Source organism: Neopsephotus bourkii, unplaced genomic scaffold (genome assembly GCF_033783945.1).
Source record: "Neopsephotus bourkii isolate Nb327-2 ecotype Australia unplaced genomic scaffold, CSIRO-AGI_Nbou_v1 NB_1837, whole genome shotgun sequence".
Lineage (NCBI taxonomy): Eukaryota > Metazoa > Chordata > Aves > Psittaciformes > Psittacidae > Neopsephotus > Neopsephotus bourkii.
The window spans coordinates 98,380-118,477 of NW_026902310.1; the positions used below are offsets into that span (position 1 = coordinate 98,380).

The 20,098-nt window shown below is 40.7% G+C and overlaps 1 protein-coding gene across 1 annotated transcript in view; it reads right to left on the reverse strand.

The window, feature by feature from the left end:
- Positions 1-6,932: 6,932 nt before the first annotated feature.
- CPLX1 (complexin 1) overlaps positions 6,933-20,098 on the reverse strand; it is a 35,310-nt gene continuing 22,144 nt past the window's right edge. Inside the window, exon 2 of the mRNA XM_061343955.1 lies at positions 6,933-7,232. Coding sequence (XP_061199939.1) covers positions 7,035-7,232 — 198 coding nt within the window. The 3' untranslated portion in view covers positions 6,933-7,034. The remainder of the gene's footprint in view (positions 7,233-20,098) is intronic.

Below are 20,098 nucleotides of genomic sequence, written 5' to 3' on the forward strand. Positions count from 1 at the left end.
GATAATGACTTACATAACCAAATCTGAAGCTATTACACACATACCTTTGCCATTTTCGGCATCAATAAAGTGAAAGTTGAAACAGAATACAAAGTCGGAGTACCAAATTTCACTTGAAAACACATTGTCTCTTCCCATGCAGACTGTTTTTTCCTTGGGTTTGACTTCTTGTTTAACTCATAGTTGAGAAATTGGAAAAATAATGTTCTAAATACTTTTTCTCATTAAAAATGAACTGAACTACATCTTCAGTCAGGCAGTTGTTCCTTGCCATGGTCTAAACCTCTTATAGCACAGCTGAAATGTTCACCACAAAAGTTTTAAAGATGTCTTTTTCTGACTTGAAGTGCTCTCAGCTGCTGCAGCTTGAGCTTGCCAAATACACTGCTACATCTGGCCCTCCAGTACAAAAAATAGGGTTTGGGAGGAAAGCAAACCTGATGTGAAAATATGGTTCCCATCCTGTAGCACTAGCAGAACTCTGCTTCCCTCTAAATACTGAAGGCTCAAGAAAGCATAGATGTTTGATAGAAAGGCTCTGCAGAGGCATCTGGACAGGCTGGATCTATGACCCAAGGCCAATGTTATGAGGTTCAACAAGAGAAAGTGCCAGATCCTGCACTTGGGCCATAGCAAACCCGTGCAATGCTCCAGGCTTGGGGAAGAGTGGCTGGAAAACTGCTCAGCAGAAAAGGACCTAGGGGTGCTGATTGATGGAGCTGAACATGAGCCAGATTGTGCCCAGGCAGAAGGCCAATGGCTTCTTGGCCTGTATCAGCAATAGTGTGGCCAGCAAGGCTACGGCAGTGTTCATCCCCCTGTACTGGGCACTGGTGAGGTCACGCTTCAAATCCTGTGTTCAGTTCTGGGTCCCTCACTACAAGAGAGTTATTGAGGTGCTGGAGCAGGTCCAGAAAAGGAGCAATGGAGCTGGTGAAGGGCCTGGAGCACAAGTGTGATGAAGAATTTCTGAGGGAACTGGGGGTGTTTAGTCTGGAGAAGAGAAGGCTCAGGGGGACCTTAGCACTCTCTAGAACTACCTGAAAGGAGGATGGAGCCAGGAGGTGGCTGGTCTCTTCTCCCAAGGAACAAACAATAGTACAAGAGGAAACAGCCTCAAGCTATGCCAGGGGAGGTTTAGACTGGATATTAGGAACAATTTCTTCTCCAAAAGGGTGATCAGGCATTGGAACAGGCTGCTCAGGGCACTGGTGGAATCACCGTCTCTGGAAGTGTTCACAAACTGTGCAGATGAGGGGCTTAGTGACATGGTTTAGTTGTTTCCTTGGCAGTGCTGGAGCAATGGCTGGACTTGATGATCTTACAGGTCTTTTCCAACCTGGTTAATTCTATGATTCTATGATATGCTCCAACCATTTGTCTTTCTCAGTTTTTCTTTCAGTACCTCTCTCAGATCACCTCTAAAAACACCAGAGACAGGCTTTTAGCAGAACTGTCTGCAACAAGGAATATCCCAATGCAGTTTTAACCTTGTTTTTCCTGAAGACAGGAGGAACAGTTGGAGAGGGAGAATTAAATATTTTGATTGAGATTTTTTAACTAGGGCTATTGATGCCTGCTACAAACCTCCTGGGATCCAGCACACAGGACAGTGTTGTGCCAGCATTGTTCAGTAACCTTCATTCAAGCCCCGTTTTCAAAGAAAAATTTATGCAGCCTCTATCATCCATGGTACTTCAGAAAGAAAATTAAATGAAGCCATTAAAATGGACTTAGTTGGGACAAAAGTGGTGTCATTTTACACGGCTTTTCATTTAGAAGTTTTGCATCGGCCGAAGCATGTATTCGGTGCCTCCACTGCTCTCAATGAAGGTCGAAAGCTTGCAGTAGAGCTAATCACTGCATCCCAGGATCAGTACATGAAAAGTAGGTTGCTAACACACCTCCATAACTTGAGTGATTTTTACCAGAACTATTCATGAGTGCTTGCTGATTTCTCCGTGACAGTCCTTTATCTGCTTCTGTTAGTAAAAAAGCCAACACATCACCACACAATGGTCGTAAAAAAAAACTTTCACAGGGAAAACACTATCAACATTTCCTACGAGTTCTATGGTTATTTCTCTTTCTTTTTCTAACATGTTGCTGGACATAACAACTACTGATTTGACCCTGAATAAATAAAACAAGGCTCAACTGTGCACAGCTTGCCACCAAGAGTTTTGTATGCATCACAAAATCTGGATCCAAAGATATATTTGATATCATTGCAGATCAACTTTTTACACTTTTTGTTTTACGATCCAGACATATTCTCACTAAACCATCATTAGAGGCCTGTGTTTCTTTCAAAGGAATGTTGTTGTGCTCTTACTAAGGAACACTAATTCCTAACAGCACAGCTTACTGAAAATTTAATAATCACCTATAGATGTCAAGCCTCATCAAATAATATCCATGTTTCTCCTTGATTCTTTTACCATTCTATTTGTCTATCAGCATCCATACTTTGATTTTCAAGTGTAGCGTGGCAGAATTTCACAGGAACGCATTGCAAAAAAAATGTATGAAATCACCAGTATTTTTATTGGCTGTGATTCCATTTTAAAAGAACATCATACCATTTACCCACATCATGCAGGAAAATGTAGCAGGCAAGTAACAAATGAAGTTCACATTCACAAGGTCTCTAAATCATCTTCTAGTTGCTTGGAGAATACTGCATGCATCTGAAAGGAAGCTTGGCTAAGTTAAATTTTGCTCTGTGTGTGTGTGAGAAAACAAGCAATTTTTTAATGACAGTAATGAAATCTTTTACTAACTCAGTGCATGAAGAAACAGTTATCTTGACAACATATATTTGGAATAGTTACAGACAACTTTCAGATACATGAGACATTACGCTGAGTTCACAACACCTAACTTCTAACAAGTCTTGTTATAGCACAGTAAGCTTGCCAAAAGATGTATTCAGCAGCATTGGTATGGTCTTTCTTGACAGAGGACAGGGTCTGAGAGGAACCTAAGCCAACATATAGTACTAGAAACATAGAGGAACTCCAAAGTGATTTAGCACTTGATCTTATATTTTGTTGGGGTTTTTTTTAAACACAAGATTAACATTGATAATTAATATTGCAGTCTGATTTTGTATGGCTTTCTTTAAATATAAATGGAAGTTCACAAGGTCAAGGGTAAACTAAACCCTCCAAATGTGGAGGCCCTTTGAATTGTTTTCCCTCTAACAAGTAAGGTCTTGGAACTGTGAAGGAAATGGCTGCAGTGTCTAGCCACCAACCTTTCTGTGTAAATAAAAACTAGTTAAAAAAATGAAAGACCTATTTTACCTGAGATTGAACAGACCAATGATGCAAATAAAGCAATGGCATGGAAATACAAAGAGATATTCAGAATCCAAACAATGAACCATGCTTGTCTTTGGTCTCATTTAAGTACTTCAATACCTGCTTGAGTGCTGAGGGGGAAGGGGTCTGAGACAATGCTTCTCACATTAATACATGAGCCAAAGGTGTCTGTGTCCCATGTTGCCAGTTCAGAGTGGGAAGGGAAATGAATGGGCAGAAGGGAAGGGAGAGTGCCTGGTCTCCAATCTGTTCAGCATGGCTGAGGCACTTCAGGGACAGTGGAGTGACTTGAGGAGAGGTCCACAACTCATACAAGGTGCCAAAAGTTTTGTGAGGCAAACCCAAGCAAAACCTGCCCAGTACCTGCAGTAGATCTCCTCTCATGTTTCTTTGTTGAAAAAAAAGGACAATTAAAACAGGAACTACCAACTCAGGGCTGGCTGAGATCTCTGTTGGAGGAAGCGCTGGTGTGGACAGCTGAGGTACAGAAGGGTTGACACGACTGTATTGGGAAGCTCCCACAATAGAAAAGACTCATCAGACATTTAGTAAACCACCTTCCCTTTCTCTGTTGTTCTCGGACCCCAGCATGAGGCCTAACAAACTCAGTACAGAGTTCTTATGGCCCTTTTCAGAGTTTGGACCCGGATGTTTATACAGGTCAGGAGTTGAGTTCACTAAAGGAGTATTTCTAATGCTACCTGCCCAGGGACAGCATTACCTGCTTACAAACACTTAGACCAGTCATTCAATGGCAGAGCTGCTGAGACAGTTAGAAAACATAATACCAAACACTCTTCCTTTCCCTCTTTTCCCCCTTTCTTCTCCCTTTTCCTCCTGTTCCACACATACGTGCACACACATGCACATCCAGCTGCCAGAGATTGTGAAGATACACAAGCAGCTGGAAGAACCATTCAGCAAGGAGCACAACAGGCAGAAAATTCTGATTCTATGTCAAGAAGAGTATTTGGTTGAATGGGAAAGTGAGTCCATGATAGGGGCTAAGGAAAGATCAACAAACAACTGGTAGAGAAAGGCCAAAGCAAAGCGGAATGAGCTCATCCTCCTAGTTGGTTTATTTGCAGAGTTCTCCAGCACCAGGCTAAAGGAAGATATGAATAGATGTGTTCTTTTTAGCATGGACACATTTCTGCTAGTTCTACTTATGCAAAGGATGCAAGACACAGAGATTAGACAGAGCATTTATAAAAGATTGATGTCTGTATCTCAGTGTGATCTAGATTTCACTGCCAATGAGTGGCCAGAGCAAAGAGAAATCCTCTGCCTTTTGGCTTTCAGGGGTGTTGGATTTTGTTCCCTCTGTGGCAGAGCACCAAAACCAGCTGCTGCCTTTGTGACAAATGGTGAATTTTCAATTCTGTCAGGTTGACTTAAATAGGTTTAAATTACTAGTTGCTGAATTTTCATGGGGTGAGTAGGACACTCTCCCTAGAAATAGTAAATTGCACAACACAGTTAGGCTACACCCAAGCATGGATTCAGAGATAAAGAGTGCTCTGGGCTATTAAAGTATTGAAGGGAGTGAGACATTCACCTTCTTTAAATGAAAGTTAGGAAAAAAACCCCACTGACATTATCTGAAAGAGTAAAACCTGTCTTCTTTTTCCTCTGGGAAGCCCTTGGCAGCTGGTACTTGAATGAACACACCTTGTTTGCAGACACAGCCTGAAATAAACATCATCAGCTGGTTCTGATTTGTAGATCAGTCAGACTTCCTCAACCTTTACCTTGGATTTGGTAGAAACTTACAGTTGAAGTAATTTGTGAAGAAGCAAGGGCCTGGATAAGAATTGGGTAAGGAGGGCAAAATAAATACATTTCTTCTGTTTCATTACTTTTTCCCTTTTATGAGAGATACTGCTAAAAGATACAGAGTTCACAAGCTCACTGCCTTAACCATGGTGCAGATTTGTTCTGCTTACCTGACAAGATGATAAATATCTTTAAAAATTTCTTGTTCAGGGAAGTATTGAGATGTTTGCCTAAAATTGCTTCAACTGAACAAGTGCATCAAGGAAATTCCATTGGAGTAAAATGATTAATTTAGGTACATAATGAAGTATCTGAGATTGCTTTCCTTTTTGCTGCCAAATGTCTTCCATATACTTAGGAAACTTTTCTGTTCCTATGACAGGGGTGAACAATGGTGGTTCTACCAGACTAAACCATGATTCTCCTACAGGACTGTAAGACTAAAATGGCATGGTGCTCTCACAGCAGCAACTACAGAGACCTAGACAAACACAAGAACTCCAAGATGAGCTCTTCAAATGACAAGCTAGATACCTAACCATGAGGGTCTGTGTTCAAAATCAGATTGTGTATGTAAGTCTGTGTATATACCAGCAAACCAATATCTGGAGTAGAATTTGGCTTATCTTACACAGTTACTCAATATGTACAGACCTGTATCAAGGAGCCCTCTGTATCTGTGTCTGGGAAAGGCAGCAAAGATAATGGTGAGAGATCTCCTCCCACCCTACTGGAATCAAGGGATGCCACACACTGTGACAATATTAATTAGCTTCTGCACAGCACTGGAGAAGCATCCTCACTTTATACCTTTACAGTAGGCAGAGACTGAAACCTACATTACACAGCTGGAGCAGCTGTGTGGGACAGGAAAATAAGTGACCTCCCCAAGGCAACGCAGTAATTTAGCATGACTCATAGCAGTCATACCCAGGATTTCTGGATCTCTAGGGCCATGTATGGCTAACATTCAGGCCACCACACTCTCCCACACACTGCAGGAAAGGGTGGACAGGACACAGACACAACAATACACTGAAATTCAAATGTCCATCCTGCAAGCACTGCTGGGAATGGGACAGTTGAGTATGGCACTGGGCAGAAGTAGGGTTAGTTAATCAGAGTGACCTACGTACTTGGTCACCAGCTTCAAAGGGGCTGGGGAGGTCCTCTACTAGAGCACCGCGAACTTGCTTGTGGTTTCAGCTTTCTGTATGGCAGCTGTCTGACCAAATCTGCCTTTTCAAGTTAAGTGTATGGCTAATTCCCAAATTAGCATGACTCTTGCTTAGATTCTGAGGCATCTAACATACTAGCATCTGAGGGCAGATGACTCACTTCTTCTGCAGTTCTGAGTGATGTCAGCTGTGTAAGTCATGCCTGATTTACCTTTCAAATGATCTCTTATTTATGCTAGTGATGGAATTAAAACAGGAAAGCTCTGCCCCTTGGAGAACTGTGATATCCCTTCAAGGGCAGGTGTGCTCAATATCAAATGGCTACTGTGAGCCAATCAACAAGAAATAATGGCTAGTAATTATTATCAATAATAATAAAAAGAGAAAGAAAATTAAAGAAGCCACTGTTCACACTTAGTGAACACTCCTTCCTGCTTTGGATGGAAATGCACATAAGGTTGTTCCTTTTATATGCTTAATGTACAGTTGCCTTAACATACATAGTACTATGGCTTATAATAAAAGTTGTGTAGTCTGCAGCTTTTTAATTTTTACATCCATTCAGAGGCATCTACTGGATGTGACTATATACAAAAAAGAAATAGATGAGCAAAGGGCAAGAGGCAGTCAGAAGGGAATGGGAAGTAAAGGGAGAGGGGGGGCTGCATGATGGATGGCAAGATTGTAGATCCCCATCGGGCAAAAGAAAACTTCTTTGCAGTACTGTTTATGCCCATCTAACAGTCTGCATCTATTACTTCTTGAACATGTCTTGCAGGGGCCCTGGTAGGTATTTGATGACTGTGTCTAGAATGCTTTCTTCTTCCTCCTCCTCCTCATCCCCGCAGCCAGGAGGGATAGCCTTCTTTGGGCGTGTCAGACTCCCTTCAGCATTAGCTTCCAGTGCAGCTTGGGCCTCTGCTTCCTTTTCTTCCTTCTTCTTTATCCCATACTGCAGGAGAGAGAGAAAACATTGTCAGTCACCTGCCGAACTGGATGACTGATGAAACCAGCCATCACACACAGTGCTTCAGATTCTGCAGTATGAGCATCACTGTTCATATTTGCTTTTTCACAAAGACACCAAATTACAGCTCCTAACAACTGCCCCACTAAGTGCAGCCATATGGATGGACAGATCCCACAACGAGGTGCAATAGCCACAGATTAAAACACAAGAAGTTTCACATCCACATGAGGAAGTACTTCTTTATGTTGATGTTGGCACCGCACTGGAACAGGCTTCCCAGGGGGGTTGTGGAATCTCCCTCTCTGGAGACATTCCAAACCCACCACAGACATGTTCCTATGTAACGTGCTGTAGGTGGCCCTGCCTTGGCAGGGGATTGAACTACATGATCCCCAGTGGTCCGTTCCAGCTCTAACAATCCTTTGGTTCTGTGACAAGACAGTCAGATGCTCAAACCACTCAGAAACAAGCATGGAAGAGAATTTGGAACTACAACGAAAATACATTAAAAGTGGGACAGAAAGACCTAGTGAAAATAAACCTTCATGAGAAACTCTGTATTTGCCCACTGAACTCTGCACTTCTGGGGCTAAAGCTAACTCACACAAAAGAGAAGTATCATTAAGCCTGTGAGTAGAATAGATGTCTCAGAGTAGCATAGATACCTGAAATTTGCTACTCCCATTAAGAATTAAAGGTGTGCTATTAAAACTTTATATGACTAACCAGAATCTCTTTTTTATGATTTTACATTCAAAATGCATGATTTAATAGAGAGCTAAGTATATGCCTTAGTGAATCAGATTAGGGAGAGAAGTGCTGTAGTATCTCAGCTCCCACAGTCATTAGGATTTTCTTTAAAACTTCTAGTTTGAAGGGATGTCAAGGAAAACTATTTCTGCACTATCAACCCTCATCACTCCTCAGCTTTCATGCATTTCGGTGATTCACAGGTTTTGGTGCTCTTTCCATAAGTGTTTTCACAGAAATTTTAGAGGTTATGGTGAGACACGATTAAAAAAAAATTAACCTATTCAAGCTGTCCCATGCAAATCTACAGAAACAAGGATACCTGCAAGCTACCCTTTTTATTATGGAATCATAGAAAGGTTTGAGTAGGAAAGGCCCTGTAAAGGTCGTCTAGTCCAACCCTTCTGTAGTGAGCAGGGACATCTTCAATTAGATCAGGTTGCTCAGAGACTTGCTCTGTTTATTCAGATCAATTTAAATTTCTCAGACTTTTTCTGACTAAAAATATAGGTTAAACTTTCATAGTTTCTTCTGTCATCGATGCAGTCCCAGATGTCCCACTTCTCAGTGCTCAGCTGTGCTTCAGAAAGACCATTTGCATGTTGCAAGGATTCTGGTCCCCAGGCTCCCAGGTTGCCAGGAACATTCTTCTTCTAAGTCATTTCTCCTTCTAACCAGACGTTTTTGCCTGCTCAATAACTTCACAAGCACCTGAAAAATTCCTTAAAACCATTTCACTTCAGCTACGTTATAGAGGCATTTGACCTTTGTAAAGGAAGAAGAAAGGCTGTAGCAGCTACCAGCTTCAAAATTATTGCTCTGTAGAAGCTATTCCTTTACAGTGCCTAAATTTTAGTTAAAGTGCCAAATGGAATTAAGGTTTGTCTCAGTACACCAGAACCATAAGGTAACTAACTTAAACCCAGGCAAAGAACAGCAAAATATTTTACATGAATAAGCTTGAAAACGACTTCTAAATGAAAATTAGATGTTATTTAAAAAATAACAAAGAATTATGTTGGTACAAAATACTCAGTATTTTCTAGTATCAATAGTGTGTTCTGCTGAATAGAAATGAAGTAGATGATCTTTTCATTATTTTATCTTGTAATTTATTTTTTTTTTCCCATTAAGTGTAGACCAAATTGTTTACCAGTAAAGCAAAAAATTCATTCCTGCTGTCATGAGTTGCTGATTTCAAAGGGCTCTTGGTTTTGGCAAGAAAATCCTAAACATTTTTGAACAAAGCCAATATTTTTGCTTCGTTTCTACACTGTCATTAAGATTTAGGATGATATCCTGCAAGGTTGAAACCAGTAACTTCAAAACCACCTAGTTCTCTGAATCAGTTCCTCTAAAAAATGTTCATTAAGGACATTTGTTTTATGATTTTTATACCTAGTGGCTGCTGGTCACACACACATTTCATGGGAGAGATGTTCAAGACAAATGATGTCTCCACATCTGAGGCAAAGGAGGCATTTGATCAGCTTATAGTTGCAGGGCTGATCCAGCATAGTAACAATAACCACTGCAGAGGGAATGACATACACCATGAGGCTGTGTACAGTCTATATATAACAGGCTATCTGATGCTTACCCTCCCTCTCAAGTCACAGGTAGACCCTTCTAGGTGATTTCCAGTGTAACTTGTCTACAGACTTTACCTTCCTTTGCCACCTAGAGGAGAATAGTGGAGACAACACAAATCATAGTAACACACTTGTCCCGTGCATGCTTTCAAATCCTCCATCTCAAGACAATAGTGGGTTGATCCTCTGTGTCATGAACTTGTTGAACAAAGATCTAGACCACAGGAAAGTATGGAACACAACCAACCACTCAGGTGCTACTATATGCTAGGATAGAGGCAAGATCAAAGATTATATGAACGAAGTAGCACAGTACTTGTCAGCCTGGTTCCTATCCATAGCGATGCTACATGTAATAATAAGCCGTTTCTGCCTTGTACATATGTAACACCCGAATACAGATTTATTTTGGACAAACGTAGTCTTCTCTTGGAGAAAGATGGTATTGCATCAAAAGCAATTTTTATAAGAAAGGATCAGCTATAATTTAAGGTTGGTGGCATTTTCTAACGCTTTACTTTAGTCAAAATGTAATGCTTGATGATTCATAGGTGAGTAAAATGGAATTATTCAGGTTTGAAATTGTTTCAGAGGAAATCAAATTATAACAAGGGAAGTTAATATGAGCAAAATTTTAAAAAAGCACCTGAAGTCCTCGCTTGAAATCTGTAAAACGAAATCAGCAAATAATTCTTAAAAATATAAAAATGACCTAAAAATATAAAAATGACCTCAGGAAAGCTTTGGCTTTCCTGAGGGTGGTAAATATTGCACTATATAAAAAAAAACTTAGGATGACAGCAACTTTTTTTTTTTTTCGAAGTCCAACCCTACAAAATTTAATATCAGAGGCTGTATTTATACCATTATCTGCTTGACCTTCACTCATGTCATCATACAATTAATAGTGGAAATTATGGACCTAAACCAGCAAGATGCTGAAACATTTTAAGTATGTAAACTGCATTGCTGCTTTTAAAGTCATTACTATGCTGTCACATAAAATTGTTTTCACTGGGTCGTATGTTGGTGAAATACTGGCATCCTCAGTCATCAGGTGGAAAGAACAGGGAAAAATACCATGGTGCTTAGTTTATCCCACACTCACTCAGTGGCTGCCAGGAAAAGACTACACTAACAATCAACTTCTTTGCCATTTCTTTCCTTGCCTATTCCTTCTACTTCCCACAAGTCAAATTAAGTGCATGAACTAGAAACATGTTGGAAATCTGATGTGACTCTAATGGCAGTAAGTATGTTAAGGAATAGGGGAAATGCTCAGCCAAGGTGGACCTGCAGCTAAAATGTCAATCCACCCAAAGGTAGTTACCATTTTTTATGACAAACTAATTATTGTTTATTAAAAATGAACATATCTATCTAGACAAAATCTGGCTTTCCAGGAAGACAGCTAGAATCAAGATTGAGTCGTTTGTTTGGATCAGATTTTGAACTGACCCTCTAGGAACAATAAGAGATTTATCTCGAGAAGCTAAGGAAATACAGGAGTTTTTGTGGGGGATAGAGAGACTGCATCATGGGACAGCAGAACCTTAGCAGTAAAGAGGATTCTGGAGTCTGAGAGTAGGCAGCTGCAAGATGAACACCTTTCCCATTGACATGCCAGGCAGTATAACCCTACAGGGACTCATACTCTGAATGGGGATTCAAAAGACCAACAGAGTGCTCTTGCTGACCTTAGCAGTTTGAGTTATCCATAATACAATAACCAAAACATTATGCTACTAATATTTACCATGATTGTATGCTACAAGATTATTATAGTTACCAAGATTATTATAGTTAATCACATAACTGTATCTGCTGTTGTCATGGTTGAATTACCATATTTTACAGCCTCTATAAACTATTAAATATCATTATGTATATACTTCATATAGTCACAGAATATCACTGGATAGTCTCACTGCACACTTTTCTTTCCTCTTAATACATGGATAAAAAGGAAACGAGGACTAGTGGTTTTGGTACTACATACCTGTCCTGCAACCTAGACTTGAAGTGTCAGCTACTGGAAATGTGAGGAAGATAAACAAAGATGAGTTTAATTCCTTGGAGCAGAAAAATGAACTGTGTTCCTTTGACTGGCTTCACATGTACACAAGTCTAATTGGTCTTCAGTCTGCATCACAATAACACTGCACATCAGCCAGCACTGAATTTTGGTTTCTTGGAATAATAGAAAACGGAGTGGTTTGGATTGGAAGGGACCTTAAAGCTCACTCAGTTCCAAAACCCTGCCATAGGTAGTGACACCTTCCACTAGATCTGGTTGCTCCAAGCTCCGTCCAACCTGGCCTTGAGCACTGCAAGGGATGGGGCAGCCACAGCTTCTCTGAGCAACCTGTGCCAAGGCCTCATCACCCTCATAGGGAAGACTGCTTCCTAAGAGCTCATCTCAATCTCCCCTCTGTCAGGTTAAAGCCATTCCCCCTTGTCCTTTCCCTATAGGCTCTTGTCAAAAGCCCCTCCCCAGGTTTCTTTTTGGCCCCTTGAAGTATTGGAAGACTGCTCTAAGGTCTCCTTGAAGCCGCCTCTTCTCCAGGTTGAACAAGCCCAGCTCTCTCAGCAGGTCCTTTGTTTCTGGGAAAGGTTTGGCATACAAATGGTACTGGTTACATTTCTCTTCAGGGAATTTTCCTCCTCAGTGGTTTTGCGTAGCTGCAGGGGGTACTGAATCCATGTCTGAACAGATGTGTCAGATACAGCCATCTCTGAAATTATTATTTTATTTAGCAGCTGAGCTTTTAAAAGCTACTGAGAGATTTCAGTGTTTCTTCCCAATCTTCCTTCATATACAGATTACAGAAGACCTTGTCTTTCCATACACAGCCCTGCCTATTAAGTTTTATTTACATTCAAACAAATGCAATAGAAAAAGAATCAAATTATTAACCAGACTTGAAAGGGTATGGTTAGAGAAAACACAGAGCAATTTTCCCACCCTTCCACCTCAAGGGCTAACTTGACCTGAGCCAGTCCTCTTCCTAGAGACCTCAGCTGATGAAGAACTCTTATCTGGGACTTAAATACTCTTTACAATTAAAATATTTCTCCCATGTCTAACCTGATTCTTTCTGATTTTTTTTTTTTGAAGAAAAAAAAAAAACTGGAAAAAAGAAAAGACACAGCTACTGCAAAAAGATTTATATCTTATCTGCCCTTTGGGGCTTCATTTATTGTATGTGCTAAGTTATATTTTTTTCTTTTATTCTCAAAGAGAGCACCAGCCCAATTAAAATCTTCCCACCATTGCCTAATGGCACCTTCTGCTAGGACTATATGTCAGAAAGAAACAGAGAGGAATGGGTAAGGTTTAGCACTGACCTTTCTCTCCAAAACTGTACAGAAAACTACTCTTTCTGTAATACATCCTGAAGTCTTTCTACATGATTTCTTTGGTCTTTGTGAGTGAACAGGCTGCTGAGTACATCTTTGGCTTTAAGTTTCAAGTGAAGATGAGGCAATGTTCAGTCAAAGTCTTAGGAAAATGTCTTGTCATTTTGTTGGTCTGGTTTTGTCTTTTTACTGGTGCTGCAGTATTGCTTACAGATGTTACTGTTACAAGTGTGCTGCTCTGTGTTTATGTGACAATATAAACAGCATATTTTCCTTCCCGTATGTCTATTCCCTCCAAGCCCCTGAGCTGGGGATGCTGCAGAATGACAGAAGGGTTTTCCTACAGGGGATGGTAATACTGGGCACTCTGTTATCAGCACACAGACCTGCTTCTACATGAATCTGGCCCATAAATGTGCACTGCCTCTTCTTCCACCTCATCATTAGGGATCTCCTCAGTTCATTTTGTGCATGAACATCAGCTCTTTTTTGTTAGTATGTTTGTTTTTGTTGGCCATATTGGATGAGTCTTGGAGCAACATGGTCTAACGGAAGGTGTCCCTGCATGTGGCAGGGGTTTGGAACAAACACAAACCATTCTATGATCCTATGATTCTGTGATTCCTGTGGGAATAACCCTTGACCCCAGAATCCAAGAGTAGCTCTGCCCAAATCAATAGACACAAAAGTTGTTTTAATGTTGCCCCACAACTGACACAGAAGAAGGTAAAGCCCTGGTTTCCTGAGTAGGTCTGATCTGTACTCAACAAGCCTTGATACTTTACTTTGATTAGCAGCAGCATCACATCTGTCCAATGCTTACTATTTGTGTAACTGTAAGTGAAAAACAGAGGTACATCTTGTTCCTGGTTGCAGAGGACACTGAATTTGCTGCTGGTTCAGATCAAAGGGAATCTTTCCATTAGTCTCGATGGAGGTGAGACCAGGCATACATGGTTAGACAGATGGGAAACATGTTTTGGCTTGATCTGCTATTATTGCTGACTCTTCCGAAACAAACTGGCCATTGTACTCCCTGCTCAACCAACTGAACTATGTGAGGTTTTCACAGTCAAAATGCTCTTTCCCATCACTGTCTTCAGGTTGTCTGAACTAGTTTGTGAACTACAGTTTCAGAAGAAATTTACTCCTCTTTGGGAAGAAAGGGTCTGTAAGAAAGAACAGGCATAGGTATCACATGTTTTTCAGAATACTCAGCAGGAGACATGATTTCCTTCTCTCTGTGTTTGCAAATATGTTTCTTGTCTTCTTCTTGTGTATGCAGCATCCATATTAAAATGATGTCTTACTGCATAACGGTCAGTGAGAGGCAATGAGGTTCAGAGAGTTTCAGGAGTGGAGGTAATTAAATTGCTGTTGAGTAGCAAAGACTTCCATCTTGTAATCAGAGAAGAAATCTCCAGAGTAAGCAGAGAATATCTGATTCATGAAGAAAAACACAGATAAGAGGCTTAAAAATATTGATTCTAGGTATCTGGAGGTTTGGCTGAAATCACCACTGACTTATGACCACAGGGTACAAGGTAAGTACTGTATGTGTTGTACTCCTAAGCCTATTAGGTTCTTCAGAAAATCTCTCCCTCAGAACCTGACTTGGAGCTTCAATTAGAAAAATCTGGGTCAGTTCTATTCTTCAAAGCAGATGAGACATGATAAGAAGAAAGTTGCATATTTCACAGTAAGAATTCAAGTTTATTTTCTTATAGTTTACAGTGGATATTGAGTTTTGCTCCATGATCACAGGGATGGGGTCAAGCTGCAGAAGGCTCCCAAGAGAACAGGGCATCTTCCAGTAATGCAGAGCAGGTGTGCTCCTAGCCCAAGTGGGTTATGATTTCTTGTGTTTACAACATTTACATTTTGATTTTTACAAGAAAAACTTCCCAGAAGACAGTGGCAGGGACTTTGGATATGGACAAATACAGTCACTTGTGTAAGTTTAAAAGGATTTATGTTACAGCTAAGTATCTGACAGCATAAGTAAATCCACAGGATATATCTGTGTTTATGTGTGCACTTTTCAAGATCAGAACATGGAGTACGAGCTGCTCCTCCTGTTTCCTGCCTCCTGCAATGTTTTTCTTTGACAAATGAAAGCCTTCCTATTTCTACAAGGCTGGTAAAATTAATTCCCTGGTATGTTGCAATAATTTAGATTAGGTATAACCATTTTCCATAACCTCTGTTTACCATATGTTAAAGGATTTTGTTTTGGGGTTTTTTCCCCTTTTTTTTATTTTATATTATTTTATTTTATTCTGAAAGCTGTAGTCCATTCAGTGTAGGTCCAGACTTGTGTTTTACAAGGATTTAATACAAGTGGATGAGGAGTGACTCGCTGCAGGATGAGGAGTCAGCTTTGTCTTACAGTGCAAAGCATGCTGAAGACTCAGGCAACTGCCAAAAGAAATAGTGTTTGCCCTCCCAGGGGAATAGGGAACTTGGTGACTGCTCCTGAGGATTAGAAATTATTATCAACCTGCATTGCTATGTTTGTGCTTGCAAGGGCTCATTATTTCATTGTCTTAAAGATCACAAGCACTTTGGTGGACTGGAGGTTGAAGTCCGATGAATTCAAAGGCTGAACCCTAAAAGGCTGGTTCACTGCAGTAGATAATATCTTAGTAGATAAACTACATGATCTCTCTGCATTTGATCCCTTTGCAATTCTATGGAAGACCACTAACACAGGTAAAAAAAAATATTCTGTGTGCCATTTTTGTTTCTGGCATGTTGCATTAATTTCCCTGTGCACATGACGGCTCTTGCTATTATGAAATCTAGGTTGTCCTTGGCATTTTGTAATATACTAAAAAGTGCTCTTGAATATAGGTATGCACTTGCTTTCCCACCCCCCACCCCCCCCACCCCCCCCCCCAGCTTTTTTGTGACTCGTATGGGAGAAAACTAATTTCTTCTTGGTGGGCAGAGAACTAGGGTCTAAGATTTACCTTTCCAAAGGGTCTGCAGTGACTGAATCTGCTCTGAAGGAGCCATTGCTTATAGTGATGACACACAAATTAACAGGTTTCTTCCATGCAATTCTCATGAGGTTATTCTGTCCTCAGTACCTGCCGCGGAGTGATAGAATAAGTTTTACAGGACATGAATCTCCATAAAACTTTTCAGTAAGAATTTTTTTCCTTCTGTAACTTATACCAATGTTTTCAATGTTGACTTTGCTGACAGCACAAGACAATGTAATTGTGTAGTAGTAATGCATCTAGGAAGATTAGTTAGGTGATTATCTTCAGTCCTTGCTGTGAGACCATTTAATTTTTGTCATCAGCTCTTTGGGGATTCTTCTGGGTGGAATAAATCCTACCACATCCCACTGTGGCTAGAATCTAATTAGTGCACACACACCCTGACAATACATCTGTGGAGACCCAGGCATTGCCACAAGCTCAGAGACAAGACTCAGTAAAATCAAAGGTAGCTGATCAATTAGTTTCAAGCCTTTGACACACACTTCACTCTGAAGTACAAAAGTACTTCTCAATCCCATTAGCTGGCCACAGAGGGGAGAACTCTGACATCAAAATGATTTTAAAATGGGAAGAACACTTCTGACATCCAAAAAGAGCAAGCAAAAAGGCATAAATGTTTATTCATGTGCTGTAGTCCTTAGCAGGGACATGAAAAAAAGGGCAGGTTACTTATCTCTCTCTAGCCCATTTTGATCTGGCACACCAGCCTCTTCCTTTCGTAATTTTAGGTAGTTTTCTTGCTGCACAATAGGCTGTGGAAGTCATGTTTGTAGTGAATGAAAGTTGGTAAGGGAGAATATCTGGTGCATCTCACCTATCCAATTGAGTAGCATTAATGATGTTACAGAGCTAAAAGGACATACTCAGGCTTTGTAGTGCTGCAAGGCCCTGTTGCTATCACCAGTTTGGAGAGCTGGTGTCACCTGTGAACAGCCACTGTATAATAAAGCTCCCACCATTGCAACAGCCTGCAAACAGCTTGGATTGGTAGCTCAAAACCTGCACCAGAGGTGAGATGCATGTTTTATGGTTCACATTTCCTCCAGGTGAAATCATCTGCTGACCTTTTCTCATCCCTTCTGTCGACTGGCCATGGTCATGGTCAGAGAACAGATGTTTAGCGTCATCAGTGATACTGACTGATCCCAAATCTTGCTTGGCAGATGCTGAAGTGTGGTGTTCTGGCACTTGTTGCGCTTGACCTGATATGCCTTGAGGGTGGAAATCCTTCATCTGCAGGAGTTTTGCCAAAGAAGCTTGCAGACTGTGGGAGAATAGGAATTTTGCAAACATTGGCAAAAAACTTGATTTTTAAGATGGGCACAAGCTTTTAATTCTGGAGTTCTCTCAAAGATACTGGGAAAGGTGGTGTGCATTTTTTTGCTGGCAGAATATTTCCCTCTCATTTATATATTCATACATTCTGGGCATCCCTACTGGTAAGAGCTTGCCTGTCACTTTCTCAACATGGCAGGTTCCTCAGCCCCAGTTCCTGTTCTAGTTTTACTTGGTTCTCTCCCCAGAAATAACCCATCCCTACCACAGGTGTATCAGGAGGAAAAAGCAGGAGCCTTAGAGACACACAGTCTCTAATTGTCTGAAGACAGAAGAGCTCACTGACAGCATTATCATTGCTGGCTTCAACAGCACCCACTTGCTCTCTAGATTACCCATCAATATTCCATCACACACATGCTTCCCAGTGCAGCACAGCAAGCCTGAGGACACTGTATTATTGTTCAGTAATGTTGCACGGAAATTTTATTTGCCTGACTGTTCAGACTTGTGTTTAGAAAATTACTTTTCTGGGATGTTAACTTCATCAGCCTTTATTAGAGCATGTCTGGGGTTCCCAAGAGGAGAGACGGCAATGTTGCGGACAGTGAAGAGCACAGGGAGCAGAAAGCTGCTTTGTTTTAATGAACTTATTTAGAAGACAGTAACAATATTTTTCCCACTTTGCCCTGTGGCTTTTTCTGCAGGGATATTGTCTGGAAAGTGTATTTGAACCAAAAAAATGAGAAGCTTCAGACCCTAGAGGAATTGCCTTCTGCACTGTGCTTTATAGCCCCAAGGAGAGACATGGACGGCAAACTGGTAGTTGGTTTAAGACCATGGTTAAGAAGCACCAAGATGATTATGTAGCAAGACGCCTTCTTATTTCTGGATCTCCTCCCCACAAAGGCTTTGCAATTAATCTGGTAATAGAAGAGGTTCCCCATATGCACCTTTCTCAGTTTGATAGCTAGAAGCTAAGCATCTATTCTGAGCTCTTCTTGTCAGTGACATACACTGTGGGCAGCATTACATTCTGCACTAAGGCAGGCACCTAGGACATCATAATATGAGGTATGCATTTCTCCCTATTGAATAAAAATGAGAAAATGAGAATCAGCTCAGGGGAACTGTTTGATAGCTAAAGCTTAAAAAGGCAAAAGCACTTCACGTACCTGGTTATCCCTAAAATCATAGCAAATATTCCCAGGGCTCCCTCTTCAGATTAATTTATTTTCCTCTCACTCTGAATTATGTACGTTGTACATTGAGGAGTTCTTAATTTTTTATTTGTAAATAGATACTTAATTACTCATTCCCATTATGGTGGATTCACTAAAATTAGAAAGCAACAAGTCTCCTCTTCCTTTTTCTCCCTCTCCCTCTCAACCTCCCTTCCCTTAAGCATAATCAGTTCCTTCGGCAGAAATGGAAGCAGCCTGGGAATGCATTCAGGTTCTGCTAGTGACAGCTGGCAAGAGCTGTGAGATTCTCTGTAGCATGTCCCAGCTAGTTCCAATGTATATATGTCACACACTGCCATTTTATAGCTAACAGTTAGCGCGAAGTAAAAGAGCCTTTTAAAATGAAGGTGGAACTACCTTAATTTAGTACCTGATTGAATATACTTCTTGGCTTACTCACACATGGATTCAATTTAGATGTAGCTTCAGGATAGTCTTCCTGCAATTCTCATTTCCTTACAACAAGAGTTGTTTTGCATGCCAGATCTTAACTCTTTTCAAATGTGAACCCTTTCCCTCTGAGGAGAGAGACGATAGAAAGAGAGGTGAAGGGAAGAAAGGGGAGGGGATAAGGAAGGAAGGAAGAAAGAAAGAGAAGAAAGGAAAGTAAGAGAAGAAGTGAAAGAGGGAGTGAGGGAAAAACAGAAGCACAGAGCAAAATGAGTAGCAAAACTGTAATACCATGTTAGATCAAGGGTCCAGTTAGTTGGCCAGAAGTTGCTGCTGTTAGGATTGTAAGAATGAGGGCAATATTAAGTGATCCTTCCTCTGACATCAACTACTTTCAACCATGAGCAGTTTAGTGACATCATGAAACCAGGCTTGTATTTGGGCTGTCGTATTTAGTCTTCCCCATGTATGGATGTAATAATTCTTCTTTTCTAATCCTGTTATCTTTTTGCATTTCTGATTCTGTTGAAAGTCTCCAGACATTATGACTGAAAATGGATGCAACCTGCACATGGAACACTGCAACACACCCCAAATTGTCACAAGATTTTCCTAAATGTATGTAAAACCTTACACTCCTCTTCCTCCTCTGATGACCTGCCAGGGTGACTTGTCAAATCCCACCTTACCGAGCATCTGAGAATTTGTTGAGGTGGATGCAACTGTCATACATTCTTCTGAGCTTCCATGTTGCAGCATCACACAGCTTTTTCAACCACAGCTCAAGGTTTAACTACAGTACTAAGATTAAATTCTAGAGATCATGGAAGAGAGAGTGAATGCTGTGGGTATATGTGACCATTCTTTAGTCTGAAAAAGCACCTGTGACTAAAAATGTTATTCAGCCAAATGATGCACATTTAGATACTCTGCTAATTGCTCATTATATACATTTTAAAGACTTATGCATATAGCTAAATCTACAACCACACGGAAATCAGATCTTGTTGTGGTTTAAGCCCAGTCACTAAATCAGAACCACGCAGCCTCTCTCTCACTCCCCCCCCCCTCCCGCCCATCCTCCCCCCACTCCTTGAGGGATGGGGAGAAGAATCGAAAGAATGTAACTCCCACAGGTTGAGAGAAGAACAGTCCAGTAACTAAGGTATAACAGAAATCACTGCTTCTACCACTACTACTACTACTACTAATAATAATAATAATAA